This window comes from Equus przewalskii, chromosome 7, assembly GCF_037783145.1.
Source record: "Equus przewalskii isolate Varuska chromosome 7, EquPr2, whole genome shotgun sequence".
Lineage (NCBI taxonomy): Eukaryota > Metazoa > Chordata > Mammalia > Perissodactyla > Equidae > Equus > Equus przewalskii.
The window spans coordinates 12,181,041-12,207,021 of record NC_091837.1 but is presented as its reverse complement, the minus strand read 5'-3'; the positions used below and the strand labels follow the sequence as shown (position 1 = coordinate 12,207,021).

The 25,981-nt window shown below is 52.9% G+C and overlaps 2 protein-coding genes across 2 annotated transcripts; one reads left to right on the top strand and one right to left on the bottom strand.

The window, feature by feature from the left end:
- Positions 1-2,390: 2,390 nt before the first annotated feature.
- On the bottom strand, positions 2,391-9,922 carry LOC103567863 (tubulin alpha-3 chain). The gene is made up of 5 exons (XM_070626984.1): positions 9,725-9,922; positions 6,245-6,467; positions 5,211-5,359; positions 4,216-4,896; positions 2,391-2,776 (listed from the first exon to the last, which is right to left on the bottom strand). The coding sequence occupies exons 1-5, from the start codon at positions 9,725-9,727 to the stop codon at positions 2,480-2,482; spliced, it is 1,353 nt and encodes a 450-aa protein (XP_070483085.1). The 5' UTR covers positions 9,728-9,922; the 3' UTR covers positions 2,391-2,479.
- Positions 9,726-25,981, top strand: LOC103559212 (derlin-3-like). Its single transcript, XM_070628023.1, has 5 exons — positions 9,726-9,827; positions 24,470-24,601; positions 24,687-24,760; positions 24,883-24,976; positions 25,414-25,981. Exons 1-5 carry the CDS (start codon positions 9,726-9,728, stop codon positions 25,855-25,857), a joined length of 846 nt encoding a protein of 281 aa, XP_070484124.1. The 3' UTR covers positions 25,858-25,981.

The window sequence follows — 25,981 nt, the reverse complement described above, 5'->3', positions numbered from 1 at the left end:
TTGCAAGCCTGGTCTGGGGGGAGGCTCGACAGGTGTTTGCTGGAGGCTGTGACACCACAAGGACATAGTGCATGTGCTTGGAGGGACCAGATGACCAGGACTCCTGAGAGGAGCTGGCAGGAACTCTGCTATTTAGGAACTCAGGAAGCCTGCTTGTCAGAGCTGATGAACTACTTCACAGCCCCAGGAGTTTCGAGGGAAGAGCGAGAAGGCAGGGCATGGGCAAAGAGGAATCACAGATTCCAGAAAACATAGAACCGTGGTCCCAGCACAATTTCAGGACAGTCCACAAACCAAAGATTAAATAGACATCTTCCGAGCTTTTAGAAAAGGAGGGACATCGTGTGTGTTTGCTGAACGCAGCACATCCTTTGTGCACGTGCCTCACCTCGTTTGTGCACAGGGCCAACCAGGACATGTGGCACCCCAGCAACTGAGGTGGGACCAACGACCAGGACTCAGGGGACAGGGACCCACACAGTTACCCTCCAGCCCAGCAAGCGATTCAGTGTTGAACTCAGTTAAAGAAAGATGTCACCATGGAGGTAGGCTCCCAGGCCATGTTCTGGATCCCAACTACTCACACAAAGTCCACAACTAGGGAACTGTACACCTGAAAATGGTTGGGATGGTAAATTTTATGTTACATGTATTTTATGGCGGTAACAAAAATTAGAAACAAATCCACAGCTGAGGAGGAGAGCAACTGTGCTCTGCGACAGACACGGGATCCCTAGGACATCCCCAGGCAAGAGGAAAAGTGAGCTTTCGGGGGAGAGTCTGCATTTCTGCATGAAGAGGCAAGAATAGGGTGGGGCACTCTGGTACTGACTACAGCTGTAGTGAAAAATACCCAGAGATCATAAGTGACAGAGTGTGGTGTCCACCCACAAAAACGGAAACTCCTCCGGGGCGCATTAAAAATCCAAAAGCCTGACTTCTCTGCTCGATGACGGATGTGTTTCTCGATCGGTTCAGATGCGGGCCGTCTAGAGAGCAGAGCGCCTGGAGGCAGGGAAGCCAGCAGCCCTGCAGTGAGCCCCCCTGTGCTGCTGGTGGTCTGGGCCCACCATGTATCCTTTCCAGGGCAGGAGTCAACAGGCTGAGCTTCCCTTCCCCGAAATTGACCACTAGAACTTTCCCCATCACTCCTGACACTGCCCCTGTCCTAGGAGGGCCTCCTGTACTCTGCCGAGGACTCCTCTTGGAGGATTCAGGACTCAGGGCTGACATAGGGTCCCTGGCTGAAAGGACCATGACAGAAACGCACTCAACGTAAACGTCGCTCAGAGAACACAAACAGTAGGTGTGCTGCGACTGTGGAGCTTGCCCTGGTTCCTGACGGTGGTGTTCTCCGTCTGCTCAGGGAGAAACAAAGGCAGCAGTGCTCTCGGTGGAGGCCCAGCACTGGCAGAACGCGGCAGCCGGGAAGGGTCCAGCCACAGGATGCCCCGCCAGCCCAGTGCTACCAGGCTGCCCAAGGGGGGTGCACCGGGGAAGAGCCCCACTCGGGGCAGCACCTGAGATGGGCAGAGACTCCTGCCGCCCTACTGTGGGCTCCCCAGCCCCCTCACAGAGTCTCTGTGTGGTTTCCTCCAGCTGGTAATAAACCTTTCGGAAAAGCTGAGAGTCTGTTCAAGACGTTCTCTATCACCTGTTGAATATGGTAAGGCACAAAGATTTAGAATTAGTTCTGTCGCTGGTCCTGGTTACGCTACAGCTGCACTAACCAAGTGACTTAAACCAGTGGCTTCCCCCTCCAGGACCTCAGGTTCAGGTCTGAGAGAAAATATCCAGATTACCAGGTCTTTTTATAAAAGACATCAACACGTTTTGCTTAAAGTGAAAGGTACAACACTTTTACTGAGACCGTGGATGTGAGGACAAAGATGAATTTTGTTGTAACCTATGGCTTCTAACTTCTTGAGGGTCATAAATGCCGTGGAAAATCTAAAAAACCCTTTTACCCCAAAAATGTCCTGACCTTACACATCTGACTGACAGTTTTAGGATTTGGTGAACACCCCCAACTTGCATGGACCTCAGATTTTAAAACTCCAGTTCTAAGCTTTTATACTTTAGTCCACATGTGCCATCAATGGAGAAGTATGAAAACCGGCAAATTCAAGTGAAAAACCTAATTCAGTTTTCCTAGAATTTAGTAAATCTTTGTGCTTTGAAACCCTGGATTGGAAATATTGACTGTTTCGCCCCGGGTCATGTCACGTAAGCAGTGGCTCCTTACAGATGTAGGTGGCACTCCGCCCACTCCAGCAGGGCAGCCCTGTGCAGCCCTGACCAGCCTTCCATGTGGCCGTCAGGCTCTGGGGTCCTACCCACTCCTGTGCGCAGACGAGTGTGTCCCAGCCGAGCACCACAGCAGACAGAGGTTTAACACAGACACTTTAATACGTAAGCGTATCATAATGTTACAGCGGGGCAAGGACACAAAGGGAGGCTGCCAGCCACACTCTCCCATTCAGTATTCTTCCCCTTCTTCGGCCTCGGCTTCCACGGAGTCCACGCCCACCTCTTCGTAGTCCTTCTCCAGCGCCGCCAGGTCCTCCCGGGCCTCAGAGAACTCTCCTTCCTCCATGCCTTCCCCCACGTACCAGTGCACAAAGGCTCGCTTTGCGTACATGAGATCGAACTTATGGTCCAGGCGGGCCCAGGCCTCGGCGATGGCGGTGGTGTTGCTCAGCATGCACACTGCCCGCTGCACCTTGGCCAGGTCTCCCCCGGGCACAACCGTGGGGGGCTGGTAGTTGATGCCCACCTGCCAGAGAAGGGGAAGAGAGCACTCTGTGAAGCTTCTGTCAAACCCAGAAATGGTGGCCGAATCATGGAAACAGAAGACGCACAGGTCCCCTCTGGCGACCCAGGAGAAGACTTGGTTCACCCTGCAGTCTGAGTCCTTCTTGGTGCCAGGCGAGGTGCCAGCAGAGCAGGGTGCTGGTTTCCAGACAAAGAAAACAGGGAAAGAGGAGCCCCAGAGTTGGCCACCCTGGCTGGGTCCCAAGCTGCCTGAAGGGCTGTGTCCCAGTAACTGGGACATGTGATAGGTGCCCAGGTGACAGGAGTGTCTTCCTTCTGAAAAGGGACACTGCCCTGGATTCTTCATATGCTATTACCTCCACAGGCTTCAACAAGATGGGGATTAATTTGTGGCTGAAATTTTTTCCACCCCAACAGATGCACAGTACACAGCTGTGGTTGTATCACGAGGGAAGATCGTACCCCCTGCTTTCCCACCAAATGAGCCAGCCTGTGCAGAGCAGGTGACAGGTACACTGTCAGAGGTCCCAGGACTGCTGCTCCCACTGCACCAGGAGGTGGTCTATGTGTGTGCTGAGGAGGAGCAAGGGGTGACGTTCTACGGCTGGGGCCAAAGGGGAGGCATTCCAGGTTTCAGATCCAAGGGACGATGTGACCAGAGGTTTTGGCAGCAGCACACAGGGTGAGCTGGAATCCAGGCCAGCAAACATTGTCTGTAAGGGCAAGACACTACATAGTCTAGGCTGGGTGGGTCTGACCTGGCAGAGGAGGCATGAAAAGGCTCAGGGAAGCACAGTCCTGAGGGAAATCATCCACAGGGTTCGGTGACCCAGGAATGGACAAAGCTGGAGAGCGACATCAAGGTGTCCATCCCGTCTCCAATGGAAGGTGGGGACACACTGTGGTCTGAGGCAAACTCAGGCCAGAATCTCTAGGCTTCCCAAGAGAGAAATAAAGATGTTGCCATTTTCTTCACAAAAAGATTCATGATAGTTTTTCTTTAAATCCAACACTACACAGGACATTTAAATTGGATGTAGTTTCTACACTTAGGGAATGAAGGAAGATTCAGTGACGGCAATCAGTTGATAGTAATTCTCCAGAGATCCACCTGAATTACCCAAATGCCCTGACAATGCTCACATTTCCCAGTCCAACCTACATTTCCCACACTAATTCTACCACCCAGAAAAGGCAACAAAAATCCTTCAACAAATTTTCTATTCTGTTAAAAAAACATACTCTCACCACAGATCCAGAGTGTGATGCCTCAGGAAGGAAGTTCAACAGATGCCACTGAATAAATGATCACTGTGGTCGCCTAAGTTATGACCAAGGCCGAGCTGCCAGGGAACAGGGAAACTCTGCAAAGGGGCAGCGTTGTATGGCAGGGTCTGCTGCTTGCCAACAGGGAGACCCACTCCCCATCACCAGTCCTACCTTAAATCCAGTCGGGCACCAATCCACAAACTGGATGGTGCGCTTGGTCTTGATGGTGGCGATGGCCGCGTTGACATCTTTCGGGACCACGTCGCCCCTGTACAACATGCAGCAGGCCATGTACTTGCCATGGCGAGGGTCACACTTGACCATCTGGTTGGCCGGCTCGAAGCAGGCATTGGTGATCTCGGCCACAGACAGCTGCTCATGGTAGGCCTTCTCGGCTGAGATAACCGGGGCGTAGGTGGCCAGCGGGAAGTGGATGCGGGGGTACGGGACCAGGTTGGTCTGGAATTCCGTCAAGTCCACATTCAGGGCCCCATCGAACCGCAGGGAGGCCGTGATGGAGGACACAATCTGTCCGATCAGACGATTGAGGTTGGTGTATGTGGGCCGCTCAATATCCAGGTTGCGCCGACATATGTCGTAGATGGCTTCGTTGTCCACCATGAAGGCACAATCAGAATGTTCCAGGGTCGTGTGAGTGGTCAGGATGGAGTTGTAGGGCTCCACCACAGCCGTGGAAACCTGGGGGGCTGGGTAAATGGCAAATTCGAGCTTGGACTTCTTGCCATAGTCCACGGAGAGCCGCTCCATGAGCAGAGACGCAAACCCAGAGCCGGTGCCGCCCCCGAAGCTGTGGAAGATGAGGAAGCCCTGCAGCCCCGTGCACAGATCCGCCTGAGAGAAAGCAGAGGACGTGAGCCAGCGCCCAGGAGAAGCCACACCACCAACCTCCAACCCGCCACGGTCACTTCTCTTCACATGCGAGATCACACGATTCACACCTCCACAGTGAACACGCATCACACTTAGAGGCAAAGCAGAGCAGACGGAAAGCTGCATGGATGCACCGCAGCCACACTGCAGAGTAAGACTGTGGATTCATGACTCCGGCCTCGGTTTCTCCCGAAATGTCCTCCCGGTCACAATCCAAGGCCTACCCTCCCGTCCAGGACAAGGTCCACAGGAAGCCTTGTCAGAGCTCTTCTTACCAGTTTGCGGATCCGGTCCAGGACCAGGTCGACGATCTCCTTGCCGATGGTGTAATGGCCTCTGGCGTAATTATTGGCCGCGTCTTCCTTCCCGGTGATCAGCTGCTCCGGGTGGAAGAGCTGCCTGTAGGTCCCTGTGCGCACTTCATCTGCAAAGAGGACACAGGGGCCGCGAGTCTTTAAGGTCTATTGTTAACTCACCAGAGTGGGCAGATTCGGGGGCCGTTCCATTCTCCTAACTACACGCTGTTCCTTGTAGGTCAGCAGCATCAGTGCCTCACAGGGAACGTCTCTAATACACAGACCACAACCGCACACTACGGCTCCAGGAGAGAAGGGTCAACTCATGGTACCAATGTCAGTGTGACTGCTTCCCAAAGAAGGGAGTAGAGCCCCCACACCCAACACAGGCCGTTCTACACGTGCGTGTTTTTCATACCCGCAGTACAGCCAAGGGTACAATTTAAAAATCCCTTACGTATTAGACAGTCCGCAGCATGGCTTTTGCTGGGCAGTCTCATCAGGGCACCCTATGTGGCCTGGGTCGCACAGACTTTAGGGTGACGTTCTGTCATCTGGGTGGCCACTGAAAGGTGCTCTCTTTGCAGCTCTCCTTGGAAACTACCTCAGATCTGGAGGAACCCAACAAATGTTCTATACTTATCTTTGCCTAAGATGCAGGTCAAGACTCCTGCACCAGCCTGAGAGAGTACACAGCATTAAGGAGGGACCAGTGCCCGGGCACCCTGCAGACAGGGCCTACACAACCATCTGACCAGGGCAGAGGTGGCCATGAGTGGATCTATCGCCAGCCCATCTTCCTGCTGGCCAACCTTACAGGAGATTTTCCTAATTAGGAGCCTGAGTTCCACAGACACTTCAAGCACTAACCCTCCAGTTTCTCCCCTAACGTGGCTACGGGCTTACACTTGTACATCCGTCCTTTCTCAGAGGGATTCAAAGGAGCTTATGTGGGGCTTTAGCTAGGCTCTCCTACCCTCCCAAGACAGCCATCTGAGTGCCCGAGAACCTACCGACCACGGTGGGCTCCAGGTCCACAAACACAGCTCTGGGCACATGCTTGCCAGCCCCAGTCTCGCTGAAGAACGTGTTGAATGAGTCATCCCCACCGCCGATGGTTTTGTCACTTGGCATCTGACCATCAGGCTGAATTCCATGTTCAAGGCAGTACAATTCCCAGCAGGCATTGCCGATCTGGACCCCCGCCTGCCCCACGTGGATAGAGATGCACTCACGCTGGAAACCAGAAAATAAACATGAGACCCTAGTCTTCAAGGCAATCGGCACTCTATGGCATGCAGAACATACGTATGTACTTCAGGGCATCTAAGGCTTTCTCAAACCTTATTTCCCACAGGGCTTATGTGACCATTTTTATGTGAAACCGACATGCTCTAAACCACCCTAGCTACAAAGCATCACAGTTAGCCCCAGAACCTAAGTGTTTGCTACTATACAAAACTTAGGTTATTTTAAGACGGAGACCACATAATGTCAACAGCAAACTCCACTTTATGGCTAGTCACATAATTCTCTGAAGCATATAGCAGTTTTTGACTGTGTCCTGACCAAGGAATAAGGTAAAGGGTGATGGAGTCGGGGAAGGAAAAGTGGACTAGGACACGGGTCACCATGGCCCAAGCACTGTGGTCACTGTGTGTGTCTCCCACTAGGTCTATCCTCTGTTGTTCTCCATCCAGCTCTGGGCTCCCGGGGGCTGACCCATGTGGACTGCATCAAAGGGCTGCCCTGCCCTCTGGCTTCCACTTGCTTTGGCCAGTGTCAGGCAGCAGCAAGAGAGGGGGAGGTCAGAAGAAAGTGCGGGCAGCGTGCTCCCTCTCTGCCTGACTGCCATGGGTTGCTGGAGTCCCCTTACCAAGGCCACAACTCTCAGCAGTCAGTGCTCCTCATGAAGTTACCCTGTCAACTTCCAGTGACCACTCCCTCCCCTCACCGCTTCAAGCCTAGGTGATGGCTCCCATGATACCAGCCCTGATATCCGTTTCCCTACATTAACCCCAGCATATATGGGGTTAAAACCGAAGCACTCATTCCCTGCTTACTCCCTGGCTTCCTGGCTCCAGAATCCACTATCTGTCATGGAGACAAATGGCCAAGGACAGCCACCTGGATTCCATATCATCTCCTCCTTTCTACAAGCAGTCTCAAGGCCAAACACAGGCTGGTGGAAAAGCTCCGACCAACAAGGCCATATGCTCCCCCGTCCCCTACCTAACGACCTAAATAAAAACTCTTCCTTTTAGCTTTTCAGGGAGTTTGGGATTTCAGCGTTAGCTGCCCCTTCTCCTTGCTCAGTGCTGTGCAATAATAAAATTCCTACTTTTTCCACTACACTTGGTGTCAGAGATTGGCTTGCTATACAATGGGTGAGCAAACTCACCTCAGGTTCAATATCACTCAGACATCTCAAATGCTGGGATGCTGCACTGCCCTTTCGTGGTTTCCTGAAATTCTGCCCATTCCTTTATGAAGTTCCTTTCTAAAGATTCTCCACAAAGTACCTATTTCTGAAAATACCACCTCTTTCCTGCTGTGAACCTTAGTGTACAGATACTAACCACTTGTTCAGCTGTAGACACATCATCCTTATAATACAGAGAGAAACTCAAATGAAATTCGAGGTGTCCCGCCACACTAAATTCTAATGCCCAACCCCAAGAACTTGAAGTCCTGTTGTCTTCTATACAAGCACCAAATCTCAGAGTCATCAGGGCATCAAAGATCGACATAATGCAGCAATCCCTCCACAGCATCCCAGAAGGAAGCATTGAGTTCCAGAAAGAACCTCTCCAGTGACGAGGAACTCACTCCTCCAGAGGAAAAATTCATCAACACTCTGGGAAGTGCTTTGGAATCCAGCCAACCACACCATTTTCAAATCCATATTACTCGTTTTGCCTCACTTAAATCCAGACACCCTGTATGTCACAAGATGTGTTTCCCAGGAGGCCTGACGTGGCATTCCACTCCCTCAGCCCCCGTGTGATCAGTCAGCTCTGTGACCTGGGAAATCTCCAATTTCTTCATTTACAAAATGGGGGCTGGGGAGCTAAGGGGTCTGAAGGCCGGTTCCATCTGATGATCTAACCAAGACACTAACCAAAGCAGTCAGGAAACTCATCCCTAGCTTTCAACAGAAAGCCTTAATTATAAATTCATCACCAACCTCACCTGGATCATTAAAGTTTACATTTCTTTACTCAGCTGTATCTCCTCTCTGAAAAAATTATTTAAACTTCCTCTGATCTTTTCAAACTCACACCAACTCCTCTCTTCATAGTTTTGGAAGGCGACCTTGTTCCCTTCCTACCCAGAAGATTCAACTTCCTGCCACCCAGTGTGCAAACAGACCCTCTGCTCTCCTCCTTCCTTTACAGGGAAGCTGTGCTCCCTCCTGGGAACGACCCCTTGTTTCCCCTGATCCCCGACCCAGCAAAGGTCCTCAGAGTGATCACAGCACAGTTCCCAGGCACTGGGGGTCCACAGACCTCTCCAGGGAGCACGGAGATACAAGCATTTCATAGCAGGACTAGGAGATCCCCAGTCCTTTCACCGTGCTGACATTTGCACCCATGGTGCCCAATCAAAGGTGGAAAACAAGTGCTGGCGCCTGAGCCCAAATCAAGGTAGCAGCACCAGACTGCACCAGTGGTCACTGGATTCTTCACCCCTATGCGCTCAGAGTAAAAAGAAAAGAAAAAGCCAGTTTCACTTAAGAATGTCCTTGATCAAGCAAAAAAGATGATTAATTGTATTAAATCTCCACCCTGGAGAACTAGGACAGAACGGAGAGCAGAGACGCAGCACCCGTGCACACGCTGAGACGCGGTCTCAGGAAGCAGCACTGGGGCAGTTGTTGGAGTCGCCAGCTGAACTAGCTGCTTTTCCGTGGAAGCTCGGTTTTACGTGAAAGAACTGACCGCCGTGGCGATTCAGGCTTCCATGTGCGTTATCTGCGTTAACGCGTTGCTTGAAAGTATTCGTGAATCGTCTCGGTCTGAATTTCTAGCGTGACCCACACCCACAGACACGACCCACAAACACCAGCCCTGGGGTCCTCGGGAAAGCTCCGCCGTGGAGGGAGGCCCCGGGACCGCCCCCCCCCAGCCTGCGGGACCCCACGCCCTCGTCCTCTCGGAGCCGAGTCCAGGCCGGGCAACGACCCGCGGCCGCCGTGGCCGCTGACCACCGATTTCCGGAGCCGGCCGCACCACGACCCCTTCCCCGGACCCCCCACGCCAGGGTCCCACTGCCCCTGCCGCCCCCGGAGATGGAGCCCGTTCCAGGCCCAGGCCTCGCGGCCCCGCGCCAGCACTCAGCTCCCCGCAGCCCGGGCCTCCGCGATCTCCGCCCCTCCCCGCTGACGGCCACGGGCCCGGGTCCCCCGCCTTCCCGCCTGCGCGTCCACGGGGCCACAGCGCCCGGGCCCCCAGAGCCAGCGTCCCCGGCGCCCCTCTCAGGCCAGGCCTCACCATGGCGAGCTCCCAGCCGCCGCTGCCGCCGCCGCCGCTCCTCAACGTCAACTGCGCCTCCTCGACGTCAACCGCCCCTCGACGTCAACCGCCCCCGCTAAGCGTGCTCCCCAGAGCCGCCGCCCCGCGGCCATTGGTCCAGAGCGCCTGAGGGCGGGCTGACGCCCGGACTCCCACTTTCCATTGGCTGTTGCTCGAGGTGCGACGTGAGGTGCTTTCTGATTGGATGCCGGTTTGGCGGGAAGGTTGAGGGTCACCGAAGGTGGAGGGAGGGTCGGGCGTTGGAGGGCGTCCTGGGACCTTAGTTTGGAGCAGCCACAGCGCCCCCTGGGGGGCGCACAGGACGTTACCGATCCCGTAACGCCCCCCCAACCTTGTGCTGCCATCCCATCGCCTGGTACCCCAGGCCTGCTCTCCTCCCCACTCCTTACTGGGGTCTGTGTGAACATGCCTGCCCATCATCTACCCAAAGTCTGCCCGCTCTTTCTTGTCCACCCCTCTCCGGTGCTGGAGAGCCTTTCCCATCCAGCGCCCAGGAACCGGGAGAGATTTGATCACTTCTTTAAGGAGGAGTGGGATTCCTCATTAAGGGGACGGGGAGGGTACGCTGCAGCCCTCCCACCCCCAAGAGCTGGGTTGGGGCACAGTGTCCCTTTTGGAGGACTTTGGAACGATCACCGATTCCTCCATTCCATAAAGGGGGACTGAACTTTCTTTGGGATCCAATGTGTATATACTTCTGGGAAAAGCAGGGGAGGAGGAAGCCAGGCAGACCCCAGCTCAGCACCGGAACGCAGCACCCGGTTCTGGCGACTCCTTAGTGGAAGTTCAAGGAGGCACTTAGCTTCTCCTCCTTAGGGGAGAGTGGGGACCCGACCCCTGCACTGGGACACACCAGATGGGCCTTGGGGAGCCTCTGAACGGTGCCATCAGGTCTGCCGGTAGAAAGACGGCTTTGGGAGTAGGCAGGAGGGTTGGAGGGAGGTCGGCAGACAGCCAGGGAAACCAGGAGAAACCCTCCCTGCTGCTTCTCCCTGGGAGCGGATCCTTCTGTCTCAGTCAGCTTGGGCTGCCATAGTGAAATACCACAGACCGGGTGGCTGAAACACCAGAAGTTTATTTTCTCTGGGGACAGAGATAACAAAATGGAGTAACGTGTGTCAAGGCTTCTAAAATGGAGCTGGGAGGCCATTAAGGAAATGGGGCTCATGCATGCAGACCACGTCACTATCCAGAGGGAATGTAACTTTTGCACTGTGCTTCTCTGTTGTCATCTTGACCTTCTCTCAAGAAATATGCTTACTCCCATAGATCTAAATTTCTGACCTACATCATTTTCCTTCTCTGAACTTCTTTTAACGTGACTTGTAAGGCAGGTCTGCTGGAGACCAAATTCAGTTTTGTTTATCTTAAAAAGTCTTTATTTTTCCTTCAGTTTTGAAGGAGAAATTTGATGGATACAGAATTCTACGTTGGTGGGGTTTTTTTTTCTTTCAACACTTCAAATATTTTGTTACAGGCTTGTGATTGCTACCGGCCCTGATATCGGTTCCCCTACAGTGAACCCAGCGTATATGGGGTTAAAACCAAAAGCACACATGCCCAATTCCCTGGGTCTTTAGTTACACTCATATCTAAATATCTGTTTCTTTAACCTCTGACTCCCTGAGCTTTACAACCAAATAGAAGTTACAAATTGCTAAAGCCCAGGTAGCCTCAAGCTGGGCTCACACTACAGTTTTGGCTCATCACGGGTCCTTGAAGCCTACTACAGGGAAACTGACGTCCAGAGAACATCAGAAAGCTGAGGCTTCCCGGACCTCAACTCCTCGGCTTCCTGGCACCAGAATCCACCACCCATCACAAAGACAGACAACCAAGGACGCCCACCTGTGGTTCCCTTATCTTACCAACCCCCCTCCCCACATTCCTCACAAAAAAACCCTTCACCCGTTTCTGAACGGGGAGCTAGCAGTTCTTAAGGCACTAGCTGTTGCTTTTCTCCCTCTGCCTGGCAAAGAAAGAAAAGCTGTCTTTCCTTTCACCCAAGACTTTGTTGTCATTGCTTGCATTGGCACTGGGTTCAGAGACCGAAACTTTTTGTTACAAACTTGGGGACCCAGAGGGGACCTGTTGGTGGTCCCCACAGAGACTCCTTTGGCTTGATCGGATGCTCCCAAGTCGCACTCCGTGCCTGCCCCAATTGGGGAAGTGGAAGGTTGGAGAAAGACTCAGGGAGGCCAGACCACCGAGCACCGGTGCTTGATTGGCTGGACTTCACCCCAGGTTGAATCCAGGTCTGCTCCCTTGGTCAGACTCTGCAGAGTGCCTGGGATGGTCAGAGAGATTGCTCCAGCAGCTGCCAAAGCCCATTTTGCTTCGGGAGCATTCCCTCCTTCCTCTTCCCCTTGGAGGCCCTTTGGACCTCTGGTTACCAGGGGAACTACCTTGGGAAAAAGGAAAGCAGCAAAAAGAGGAGTCATGATGCCCTGGCCAGATTTGGTAAATCCCCTGGTATGCACACTGAGGTCCTTTGTCCTTGCTCATTTGGGAAGCTCTGCGGGGGAGATCTTCATTTGTTGGGTGCTGCCGAGTGTAGGACATGGACTGATCTGGGACTGGAAGCGTTTTGCTTTTGGTTTGGTTTTGGTTTTGGTTTCTTTGTTCTGGCCTCCATCTGCTGGCTGAGGGTTTTTGGGAAAGTGCGCTCGTTTGGTCTTTGGTTGTTGTCTGTCTGTTTGTCCTTTTAAAAGTGTTAACATGGGAGGTACCACATCTATTCTGCCTACCCACAATGACCAAAAAACAAATGGTATTTTATTGTAACACCTCCTGGCTGATGTATGTTTTGGAAAGTGGGGAATGATGGCTATTGAATGGAACTTTGAATTGTGACACTATCTTGCAGTTGGAGTTGTTTTGTGAGAGAAAATGGGATGAGATTCCGTACGTGCAGGCTTTTATGCAGTTACATAATCAGGAAGGTGACCAGCCAGGGACCAAGCTGATGGTCCAAAGAAAAGCCAAGCCTCCAGTAATTAAAGATGCTCAGACACTGGAAGAAAAACCTAATGAAGACATGGCTGCCCTGACGGTGTTGAATCCTTTTAATCCTAATTTCAATGTGACTCAGCCACTGATGGCAAATGCCCCAGACATTAGAAGGGAGCTCAGTAATGATGAAGGGGCCATAGCCATGAGTTCTGGTCAATTGGTGGAAGTTGCATTCGAAGTTTATAATGCTTGAGAGGAGCATAAAGCTAAGCCAGTCAAGGTGCTTTACACGGCTCCCCGAGATGGGACAAACAGGAAAGGGAATCTGAGACTCAGGGGAGAAAGAGGCCTGGGATTCCTTGCCATGCTGGCGGCTCCCATTCCAATGGTCCCCCACAAGCCCTGGGTACTAATGACAGTGGGGACACAATTGGTTGACTTTCTAGTGGATACTGGTGCCACTTATTCAGTGTTAAACTGCAAATTGACATCAGTAAGTAATTCCCCAGTTGCTATTGTTGAAGTCAATGGCAAAACTCAACACAGACCCATGCTACAACTTTTGGAATGCAACCAAACCATTCAGTTTTAGGAAAACCAAAGCTGAAACATAACTCTTTATATATACCAGATTGTCCCAGTTCCCCACTTTGGGCCAGATTTGCTTTGTAAACTGAGTACTCAGATAACTTTCTCACCCAAGAAAAAGCAGCTCCACCTACAGGTGCCACTGGAAAATACAGTCAGACTACAGGTCCTGGAAAAAATGGAAGAAGGAAAACACGCTCACCAAAAATCTAGCATCTTGAGTGTCTCCTCCACAAATATTAAGGTTTAAAACAAAATTTGGTTTCATAGCTAGGGAACTTTTTATTACTGTACCTGATTCATGGCAGTAATTTTTAAAACAGTAGCTGTGGAAACTCTGTTTGTGTCTATATGTATGTTATATGTCTGTGATATTTTACCTCCGGATGGTATGGCCAAAATTAAGAGCTCTATTCAATTGACTTAAAGTGAACATATATACAAAAATTCTAAATATAATAAAAACTAGCCCAAAGGTGTTTCAAGTTAACATGATATATAATTATCTTTGGTAAATAAAAACCTGTTTGTTTGTTCATTTGATTGAAATAAACATGTTTTCAGAATTATCAACATTGGGTACAATACAAACATGTTGTCTCTGTTCCAAAATTTGTTAGCAAAAATAACATTGTTTAATAGCTGACTTTGATGTCTCATGAGGTTTTTTGGACAACCTAAATATAATTGTTGAAAATAGGTAAGAGTTTTTGAGTACAATAATTATGTTTTGTGGTCTGTATACTTGAAAAACAGCTTCCAAAATCTTTTTAACAACTTGAAACTTTAAAATTTTGCTAAAGTAAATGATAGAAATTTATTGAATGTCTAGGTCATTTTAACATAAGATAAAATATTAAAAAATTGATTATTAAGCATAGATTTGTCTGCCTTTGGTTTCTTGCCTCAGAGAAACTAAAAGATGCTTAAGTTTATTAATAAACATGATTTATGTATGCTGAGGAATTTTCTGTGAGAAAGCATGTATTTCAAAAAGGTCTGTATGCAAGGAAAGTAAAATATATGTTTTCAGTAAAGAAGGTAAAAAAGAATAGAGATATTTTTGTTAGCTTTGTTAAGAAAGATAAATTTGTCCTACAGTACTAGAAGGGAAAGAAAAGAAGACATGGACAAATTCTGAAGGTAAAAAGTAAGGAACAGAAGGTTTGTGGGAGTAAAACCCTGAGTAGTTTTGTGTGTGGTCAAGTTAGCTGAGATTGACATAAATTTAATTAAGTAAATACATTTCAATATCAAAAGTAGGCTGGTGCAAAATTAAAATTTGACTTTCTCTCTCTTAAAAGGATAATTTTCTTGAAGTTTTGGTCTGTTCTTGATAAGGAGGTTCAAAAAAACTTTTTTACTTTTGAGCAATTTTTGACAGGTTCCCCACTTAAAAATATTCAAATCCTGAATAAAGGCTTTCTTTTGATCTGGAAAAGGAGGGAAAGTTTCTCTGGGGATTTTCAGAGGGCCCCTGAGACTTCTCAGAGAACTTTACTCTCTTCTTATAAGGAGGAAAATACTAAACTAAATTAGGCTTATTTGGTATGTTAGATTACACGGGAAGCATTGTCAAATAAGTAATGATAAACTTTCTTAGATGGTATTATGTGTATAAATATTATTGATATAAATGTTTAAAAAATTATATGACATTCTTAAAATTCTGATCTCTCTTGGTTATTGGTCATAATTCTTGTTACTATCTCAAAATGTTGTATATTACAGAAATGGTCAAATGTCTTTGTCAATTACCGTATTTGAATATTTTGTTATTTGCAGACAGTTGTTGTTTTACTCTGATGTTTTTGCAAATATGTTTCACCTTCAGAGAGATTAATGAAAAGAACTCCGACACTTGTTCTAGAATGCAGGTTTCTGATAAACTTCCAGATTATAAGACTGAGCTGGATAAGAGATTACAAAATCTGTAACTGAAAAACTGATGCCCTCATGAAACTGCCATCAGAAGATCAAGAGTTGGCTACATGAAACCAAATGAACTGATAGAGATAATTATAATTTTTATGATTTTTTGTTTGAAATGTTGTTTTTTGATGTTTTATTTTCTCGGATTTAAGGAAATCTTTTTCTCTTTTCTCTTATGCTAACTATGACTTATAGCAATTGATAAAATTGCACATTTGTAAGCAAAATTGAAACATTTATCTTTTCCTCCCTATCTTATCCCTCCAGAATTTGAAAACTCCTGATGAGTAAGTATTCTTACTTTCATGGCTATATAGTTATTTGCATAAATTCAGTAAGAATCTGTTCTTCTTATGACAGCATACAATTGAAAACACTGGTTATATTACCAAGGCTTTGACTAGAATGTCATATTTGAGAGAAACATGCAGACTCAGATATGACCAGATAGCTTTTGAGGAACAAAGATTGGACTTTCTGAAATAAAGCCACTTGAAAATATTGGCCTGGTAGCTTGCTTACACGGTTCCCAGTAACCTGGTAAGGTTGAGCAAAGAATGTCACTGGCAGGTGAGAAGAACCCCAGGATATTTTGGGGACTTCGTGAAGAGAGGAATTCACCCAAATCTGTAGGTATTGCAGGAGTCTGATGACAAGTACTTAGTCTGGCTTTCCTGGCCTTGAGAGGCCTTTGAAGTTCAATCTGATATTCCTTATAAAAAGTTCCAGCAAAGCAGATTTAAAAGAGTATATATGATCACTTGCTAGTCTTGCTGTACTTGTGTAAATAATTGGGCCAAATTTATTAAAACTAGACTTATTTTGTAAACCCGTTAGTCTTAATTTGGCTATGTTTGGTAAAAATGAGGGTAATTTTAGAGAGAAAAATTATGTTTCAATAGAAACCATAATACACATTTGTGGATATTAGATCCTAGTTCTGATAACTGTCTTTGAGATTTTTGTTTTATATCTGTTAACTGGACTGGATCCTGAATTCTTATAGTCCCCTGAAATATCTGGCTACAAATCTCCAAATTACATTTTTAATGTTTTTCCATCATTTTCATTCAGAATCATTGAAAACTGAACCTTCCCTTTTTCCTGAAGCCTTGAAAACTGGAGCTGGACAACTTGATATAGACTTAAGAGAGATTTATGTCTGCTGCTGTATAAGCCACTCAAAAAGGTACCTGAGTACCCGATGACATCATCAGAAACACTTCACACTGTCAAAGATGCTTCAACTCTAACACCTAGAAATTTTTTAACTGGTTGTTGCATGGGCTCAGAAACTGGTTTGTAATTTGCTCCAACCATTAACCCTGTTTTCCTTTGTCTCTCTAGAAATGCTATTTATTAAATACCTGGTTACAACAAACGTCAGAACATCACACTTCCGTATAAAAGCAAGTATTGGTAACTGGTTTTCAAGTTTATTTTCCTGACTATTGGGAGGTATCTGGTCCACATTGTCTGATATTTTACATTTCAGTTTATCTATACTCTTATTGGTGGCTGAGATATATTTTATGTTTCCCAGTATTTACAAAACTGCGACTAAGACTATAACTACCCATAGAAAAAATTGGCAAAAGCATGTTCAAGCTTTCCACCACAAAAACTCCCAAACATTGCCCCAATTCAGCAGGAAGTAGCTAGACCACCACAACACCCCTTTTCCATAGAAATGGAAAGCAAGTTAATGACAGTGGGGAATATGTTACAGGCTTGTGATTGGTACCAGCCCTGATATGAGTTCCCCTACAGTGAACCCAGCATATATGGGGTTAAAACCAAAAGCACACATGCCCAGTTCCCTGGGTCTTTAGTTACACTCATATATAAGTACCTGTTTCTTTAACCTTTGACTCCCTGAGCTTTACAACCAAATAGAAGTTACGAATTGCTGAAGCCCAGGTGGCCTCAAGCTGGGCTCACACTACAGTTTTGGCTCATCACGGGTCCTTGAAGTCTACCACAGGGAAGCAGACGTCCAGAGAATGTCAGAAAGCTGAGGCTTCCCAGACCTCAACTCCTCGGCTTCCTGGCACCAGAATCCACCATCCATCACGAAGGCAGGCAACCAAGGACACCTGCCTGCAATTCCTTTTTCTTACCATTCACCTCTCCCCACATTCCTCACAAACCTTTAAAACCCTTCACCCCTTTCTTAACGGGGAGCTAGCAGTTCTTAAGGCACTAGCTGTTGCTTTGCTCCCCCTGCCTGGCAAAGAAAGAAAAGCTGTCTTTCCTTTCACCCAAGACTCTATTCTTGCTATTTGGATTGGCACTGAGTTCAGAGGCCAAACTTTCGGTTACAATTTGACTCCACTCACTGCACAGAGGGGACGTGCAGAGGCCTGGGTAACACATGCCGCTCCTTTACCAGCCCCTGTCTGACCTGGGCACAGCAGCCATTTAGCCACAGGCTTCTGACCAGGGAGGGAATTTTTTCTGGATTTTGTAAGTTGGAGTGTATTTGTCAGCTTTGATGAACATGTTTGTTTTGTCGGTGTTCTCATTCTAAGCAGACATTCTCTTTGGTACCTAATCTTGCATTTGTAATCTTGCATTGTTTTCTTAAAGAAGCCCCCAAACCTCAAGAACATGAAGGGCCTGTGGTGCTGAGAGAAGTCCTGAGCAAAATGTGGAGGCAAGAATTCTGGTGGCCTCACCAGGGAGGACAAGGACGCCTGGGTTCTGGTCCCAGCCCACTGGCGTGAGCTTCTTGTCCAAGCAGTTGGACAAGCCCCTGGTGTGGGGCTCACCTCCCCAGATGCGGGAGCAGGACCTGGGCTGCTGGGCAGGGATGTCAGTGATGCAAGCCAAGTGGGAGGCGGGTGAGCCCGGGCCTTTCCCAGCCTCTCCATCCACCAACCAGAGCTCTGAGTCACTGGTCTTGGGCAGGGGTGCCCAGAGTGGTGGTCCTGTCTTTCCAGGTCCCTGCCAGACCAGAGCTGCCTGATGACCTGGCCAGCAGGTGACAAGTAGGAGACCATAGGACAATGTGGCCTCAGGTTCCACACACATACCCCAAGGCCACACGGACCAGACCTGGGTGTGCAGCCTCCTGGGTGTGCAGACAGGCAGCACAGACTCGCACGGGTCACACAGTCTCATCTCTCTGTCTCCTGGTTCTCCTGTCTCTGTGAACTCACCTCCCCGGCCCTGCCATTGGGCAAAGTCTGCCAAGCAGATTATCTGCTTCTCCCAAAATACAGCCCACTGAGCCCAAAAGTAGCTGAGGCAGGGGAGAGGAGGCCCCATCAGACCCTCTGGGGCTGTGGGCGTGGGCAGAGGTGGCTTGGACATTGCGTAGTGCCTACAGCAGGAAGTGGGAATTAGGGGCATTGCTGAGGGTCTGGGAGCTGGGCCCAGGCTCCGGCTGGCCCTGCAGCTGGGGCGGGGAAGGACCCATCTCATCCAGCCATTGAGGGTCAGAGACAGTGAACCTAAGGTCCAGGTGGGAGCCACAGCCCAAAGCTGCTCGGCAGGGAAGCCTCGAGGGAGCAGAGTCTCATGTCAGAGACACTCCAGGGGCCCAGAGGTGGCAGGGAGGTTTTGCACCCAAACTGCTCCTGGAGAAGGGTCTGAGGCTGCTTAGGGCTGCTTGGTTGGGGATGCTTCCACAGACTCAGGCGGATGATGCACCTCACCCCCTGTGGTGATTCTCCCCTGTGCCACAGCAGTGGGGGCGCTCACCATCTCCCCACTGGCTCCTTCCATCACCCCTCATGGTGGCAAAGCCAGGACTGGCACCCTGGTATCTTGGTTCCTCTTTAGCTGTGTGTCCTCAAGTATGTTTCTTAACCTCTCTGAGCCTGTTTCCTCATCTGTAATAGGAACCTACTTTGTAAGGTGCTGGTGAGGCTTCAGTGAGGTTGTTAAAACCCGTGTTGCAGAGGCTGATGAGGGGTCATGGAGCAGCTGTTATCACTAGAGTGACAGGCTCCAGCATGGGCTCTGAGCCCCCATCCGCGGTGTCTTCCTCAGCCCTGAGAGGTGAGTTCCTTCCTGCCTCTGCACCTTTGCTCCAGCCATTCTCCCTGCCTAGCGTGCCCTCTCCCCTCTCCATCCCAACACTGTCTTTGTCAAGAGTCCTCCCGCCTGGCGGCCCCTCCTCAGAGGACCTGTGGCTCTTTGTCTCTGGACCACTGACAAGCCGAGCTCCCCTCCCTGCTTAGTATGGGCGTCCCAGTCTCCCCCTGGCCAAGGATGAGCTCCTGCGGGACAGGGGTGGCCCCACTGCCTCCCTGCCGTGCCCTTCAGGTCTCCATGGATCTTCCTGACACAGGCACGTGAGAGCCCCAGGTCAGGAGGAGGTGGCAGGGACACTGCCTTGGGAGAGAGAGTCCTTCCTGAGTGCATCCTCGCTCCCAGGTGGGCGCTCATTCACAGCGGAGACTGGCCTTGGAGGGGAGGCCAGCCACGGCTGTCACAGGAAGGGGCCCCCGCCCGGAATCTCTGACCTCCCAATGTAGAACAGAGCGCAGCCTTCAAGCTGGAGGAGGCTCTCCAGATGGACTCTTGCAGCCGGCCCATGTCACAGACAGGGACACTGAGGCCGAGGAGGAGGGGTCGGGGAGGGGCCAGGTCCGCTGCTGGCCCTGAGGCTGCAGAGCCAGCCCTGAGTCCAGGTCTGAGGCCGGCCCGTGCCCAGCACACAGCAGATCCCAGGGACAGACAGAGCCTGGGGCAGCCCTTCTGCGGGCAGGACCGGAGCCGCAGAGGACAAGGAGCTGGGAGGGCCGGGCTGGGGGGACCATGGAGGGCTTGCCTGAGGCAGTCATGTCCCCACAGCACCCCAAACTTGGCCTGTCTCAAACCAACAGGTGGGCTCCCTCCCAAAGCTGGCCGTCCCTGAGGTCTCACCATTGAGGCCTGTGGCTTCCACCTCCTGACCCATTTGCCACCTCTGTCACATGCCCGCCACTGCAGGCTGCTGCCATCCTCCTCTGCTGTGACCACTTCTCTTCTCAACCCCTTCTTCCTCCAAAGAGCAGCTATCTGATCCTAGCCTCACCCCCATGCTGAAAACTCTCCCATGGCTCCCACTGCCCTTGGGACAGAGGCCACAGCCCACATGGCCCTGCTCGGCCTGGCCCAGCTCTCTCCAGCCTCACATCAGACGCAGCTCCTCCTCATTGCCCTCACCTTCTCTCAGTCCTTCCTGCCTCCTCAGGGCCTTTGCACATGCTGTTCCCATCAGGCCTGGCTGATCCTCGGCCCCACAGTGCCTCCTCCCTCCCCATCCCACCCAGAGACCCACTCACTCCTGGGAAGTCTGGGTTCTGCTACCAGGCTCAGAGGGCCAGGCCCAGGGCACTCCCTCTGCCACCGAGGCCTGAAGCAGCCACCTGGACCGTGTGTTGTTCTTGTGCTCTGCCTGTGAGCAGCTGCTGTGGAGTGGGGTCCAGATTCAGTGCTAAAAATATCCATGACACAGACAGGAAGGGCCAAGGGGACACAGCAACTCCTGGGAGGGGCTGGCTGGAGGTGCAGTGGAGGCCCACCTACCTCGACTGGGGGTCCATGTACCGGAAAAGGTGGGCACTGAGAGCACAGCCCCCGAGGAAAGGCCCCTGACGGAGGATGCTCAGGGCCAGCAAGGGGCACCGTGTGTTGTCAGAGGAAAGCACAGCTGCCTCCAACACGCCCACACACCCTCGCCTTGTGTCTGAGTCTTCCGGTTTGTTCCCACAGGCATGTGCTGCCTTTGGGATAAAATCCACTCAGAAATTCAGTACGTGGGGGCCCTAACAGCAGACAGGGGAGCTCTGGTCCCCTCAGGGAGGGCTTCCTCGAGTAGGGGGCGTTTCCACCACCCTCCCTTCCTCTGCTCTTTAACAGAACATCTGGGCTGGTAGGGAGGAAAATGAATGGAGGAAGGAGCCAGAGATTCGGGGCACCCCCAGAAGAGAGAGTCTGAGGCCTGAGAAAGAGGTGGTGGTGGTGGTGAGGCGTGGGGGAGGGGAGGGAGAGGACTGGAAAGTTCCGGGGGAGCATCAGGTGTCATGTGGGGCTGCAGAGAGCTGGGCATGGATGACCCCAGCTGTCTGGGTGTCCCCAGGGGCTGGTGAGGGCCTCTCCTAGTGTCTGAGGCCTGTGAGGGAAAGGCAGGCCTGGGGGCACACAGGGCTGCTGTCCTGCCTATGGCACTGGGAGAGCCTGGATAGAAGGTTTAGGGGACCCCTCATTTCCCCAGAGCTAGGGATCCCGGGGCTCCTTGCTCTGCTGCAGGCAGGGTCACCAGACCAGAGAGGCAGCTTGGGGAGCAGGGCCCATCGTCACCTTGCCAAGGGACCACAGGTCCTCCTTCTGCCACAGTCCTCAGCACAGGAGAGAGAAGGCGGGCCTAGCTGGCAGGACAGCCACCTGCTGCCTGGGAGAGAGCTCCCCAGATGTGAGCATCTAGCACACTGCCTGTCTGCATCTCCAGGCCATGGACGTGCCGTGCCCGGGGCTTCTCTCCATAAAGAACTGTCTGGAGATGCCTGAGGGTCAGATGAGAAGTGGACCTGGTGTCTCCAGAGTGGCCTGTCCTGGGCCTGAGACTGGACAGGAAAAGCCTGGACTGGTGTTGGAGGTCTGCCCCGGCCCTGCTCTGCCTCCTCCTGGGCCTCAGCTTCCCCATCTGAGGGTCCCAGGGCTCTGAGAAGGGGGTATCCGTAGTAGACTTCAGCCATTGCTCCCCTGGATATCCCACCCGGACAGCTGCCCCACCCTGGGCTCCCAGCCTCCCAGGAATGTGCTTCTCCGCCCCGAAACCTGCCCTATGGGCCCCAGTAGAAGTGGAGACAGAGGCCCCTGTGGACCACGACAGCCTCCTGTCAGCCCTGCCCTGACCCTGAGTGGAGGCCCAGCCAGCGCCTGCTGAGTGCTGGAGGCAGGGACACCTGCCCTGCCCCAGGCCGACAGGCAGCCGGGCCTCCCTGCTGGCTCCTCCCTGCCCTGCAGGCACCTGCCCAGCTCTCAGCCCTGCATCCCTGCCTGCTGCCACACCTCCACCTGGCTGGGATCTACTCTGTACTGCCCACCTCAGACTTGACCCTGGGCTGCTTCCCTGGAAAATGGAGGCTGTCCAAGGGGGTCCCTCAGCCTGCTCCCACCGCCCCCCTCTCAGCATCTTGGGCCAGCTTCTGCTGACCTCTCCTCACTCCTGAACCACACACACATCCCCCTTCAGTGCTCCCAGCCTCTCCCCACTCCCCTCCCCTCCAGAACGGGGGCTCTATGAGCCACTCCCCAGGAGGCCCCTCTTAGGGCCCTCATAGGGCCCTCATTTCCATGGGATCTACCTGAGATAAGCTTCTCAGCTGGTTCTCCCCCAGTCCAGTCTCCTCAGGGGACCTCAGGGCCCTGTCCGAGGCATCCTTCATCTTCCACACTTACATCCAAGGCTGAGCTCCCCATGGTGGGAAAGGCACATCCATCTGGGCACCTTCCTCTCCCTCATGCCTTGTCACTATCCTGGTCACCAGGGACCTTGGCATGGCTGCACCCCACAGTCCTTCCCAGGCCACGTCTGCAGGGGCTTCTCCCTGCCTTCCTCCGGAGGCCCTTTCCTGGCTCAGCTCCTGCCCCATATCCAGCCTTCCCAGGTCTCCCTGGCTGGGTCTCCCTTCCCTCTCTGACCGCTGAAGGTCAAGCTGCCCAGGCCCGGCCTCTTCTCTTCTCCATCTAGCCTCGCCCCTTGGGCATCTCACGCAGGCCCAAGGCCAAAATGCCACTGGTCTGCTGATGACTGACACCCACATTTGCACAGCCTGCCTGACCTCTACCACCACACCACCCTTGGATTTTTCCAGGCACATGTCACACAGGTGCCCAAACTCAATGAGGCCAGAACAGGACCCTTCACCCACCCGCCTTTTCCCCAAGCATTCTCCATGTCAGTAAAGGCCACTGCCTTCCATCCACTCTGTGGCTCAGGCCTCGATGTCACTCTTGACTCCAACCTCACAGCTCTGTCCGGTGTGCCAGCAAACCCACATCCCACTCCTCCTTGTCCTCCAGGTTCCATACTGCCCAAGCCACCAATGTCCCTTGCAGCCTCCCCCTGCTCACTGATTCCTCTGGTTATCTACTGTTCTCACAGCAGCCACAGGGATCTTTTTAAAGTGACAATCGAGCATCACCTCTTCGCAGAGGCTTCCCAGATCAGCCCATCTAGCACGGGGCCGGCTACCAGATCCTCCAGCCCCCACGTGGCTAAATCCGTCAGCGCAGAGTCCTGTCTACACTAGCTACCATGTTAGCACGGGCCTCTGACTGCCTGTCTCCTCAACTCCACCGTGAGGGACAGCGTCTCTGTTGGCTGTTGTGTCTCCAGTATTCAGAACGGTGCCCGCACACAGTCGGTGCTCAATAAACGGTGGACTTTCTTCATTAGAATGAATAAATGGAGTTTCTCTTTCCACCAAGATAATGAGGCGTCTCTAACCCGTCCAGTTGCTCCAGCCGTCTCAGCAGCCTCGCGTCCCCCAGAGGGCTCAAGTCCCCAGCGCAGCCCCTCCTCGAGGACTCCCAGGAAGACTCCTGCTGGAGCCGCGTGATCCAGTGGAGCCCTGGACGTGCGGGAACTGAGACACGCTGCGGAGCGCCTCCTTTGCTGTAGGTCAGGTGGCACTGTCTCAGGTTCTCAGAGGGAAGAGGGACGGGCCCAGAGTCGCCAGAAGCCCCAGGGGGACAACAGAGCCACGCAGCCAGGCTCTGAGTCCAGCCAGCCCCGACCACGCCCCCGTGTGGCCCCGCCCCTCCAGTCTCTGGGCCCGGATCCCATCTTTTCTCCAGTAACAAGTAGCCCCGCCCCTGTGGTGGCCCTTCCTATTGGTCCTCTCCAGCTTGCCGTGAGGAGACCAGGTCCTGATTGGCCACACGTTCTCCCGCCGCGCCACCACAGCCGCCACAACAACTGCCACGTGCTCAATCGCTGGGCCTGCTCATTGGCCCGACTCTCCCCCGGCCCACACCCCCGTCTCGCCCCCGGCGCCCCACTTCCTCCCCGTATTGGCTACCTGGCTCAAGGCCCCGACCCCTAGCCTAGGATGGGGTCGCCACGGTTACAGCAGGGGTGGGAGTCGCCATGGTTACAGCTGGGGAGCAGGGGCAAGGCTGGCCATGGTTACAGCCCAGGGCTGGGGGTCGTCATGGTTACAGCCCAGGGGCGGGGGTCGCCGTGGTTGGTTACAGCTGGGGGGCGGGGGAATGGGGTGACCATGGTTACAGCGGTGGGGAAGTCGCCATGGCTACGGAGGCTCGCCGGCAGCGCCTAACGCGCCCCTGGTTCCGCAGCAGCTGGAGCTTCTCAGCCCCTTCCAGCTCTACTTCAACCCGCACCTCGTGCTCCGGAAGTTCCAGGTGAGGCCGCCCCGCCCCCGCCCCCGCCCCTGCCCCTGCCTCCCCGCCCGCCCGCCAGGCCTGACCGCCCGCGCTCCCCTCGCAGGTCTGGAGGCTCGTCACCAACTTCCTCTTCTTCGGGCCCCTGGGATTCAGCTTCTTCTTCAACATGCTCTTCGTGTATCCTCCCCGCGCGCAGCGGGCCGGGGCGGGGAGGGGAGGGGGCGGGCCGGCCGGGCAGGAGGCGGCCGGAGCGGGGAGACTGAGGCCGGCCCGGTGGCCCTTCCTATACGGACGCCCAGCTTCCGCTACTGCCGCATGCTGGAGGAGGGTTCCTTCCGCGGCCGCAAGGCCGACTTCGTCTTCATGTTTCTCTTCGGGGGCGTCCTCATGACCGTATCCTTCAGGCCTCTGCGTCCAGCCTGTGTTGCCCTGGGGCCCCACCTGAGCGCCTGGCCCGGGGAGGGACTGAGCGGGTCACCCCAGATTAGGATGCACTGAGCGTGCAGTGTGTGCTGAGCTCCAGGTGCCAGGGCTACACCTCCAGTGTGCACACAGAGTGCCAATCAGGAATGCAGGCGAGCCAGGTGGGGTGCCTGGGGGCTGAGCCCTGATGCCAGGAGCAGGAGAAACTGGGGCAGGGATGGGCTGTCATTGGAGGCTGGGGTGAGGTGGAGATGCGAAGCAGATCCCCTGTGGCCCTGACTGGAAGGGAACACTGGATAGGGAAGGGAAACCAGTGGGAGGAGTGCATGGGTTGAGGAGTCAGGGCCCTGGGCAGGGCTGAGGCCTGCACCGCCGGAGGGCCTCCCCTCACCTTGACTCTGGCCCAGCTGCTGGGGCTCCTGGGCAGCCTGTTCTTCCTGGGCCAGGCCCTCACCGCCATGCTGGTGTACGTCTGGAGCCGCCGCAGCCCTCGGGTGAGGGTCAACTTCTTCCACCTCCTCACCTTCCAGGCGCCATTCCTGCCCTGGGCGCTCATGGGCTTCTCCCTGTTGCTGGGCAACTCTATCCTCGTGGACCTGCTGGGTGAGCCTGCCTGTCCACCTAGCCCATCCCAAGCTGGCTGTCTGGCACCCGAGGGTCTGTGGGAGGGCCACCCAGGCTGGCTGCTCCCCCCACAGCCCTCCTTCTCACCTGCACCTGACCTCTCACTTACCCCACCCCCCAGCCTTGCCCTCCCAGCTTCTTGCTTCTCACAGCCCCTGGAACATGCCAGCCGGCCTGTAGGTTTCACATCTTCAGGCCTGACCTACTGGTGCTTGTGTGGGTCCTGACTGGGGTGGGGAGGAGTGGGTCAAGGTCCCAGCCACGGCTCCTCCTCCTTGGATGTCCTCAGGCCCTCCACTCCCCTGGTCCTGCCCCGTTCTGGGCCCTGTAAGCCTGTCCTTTGGGGCAAAC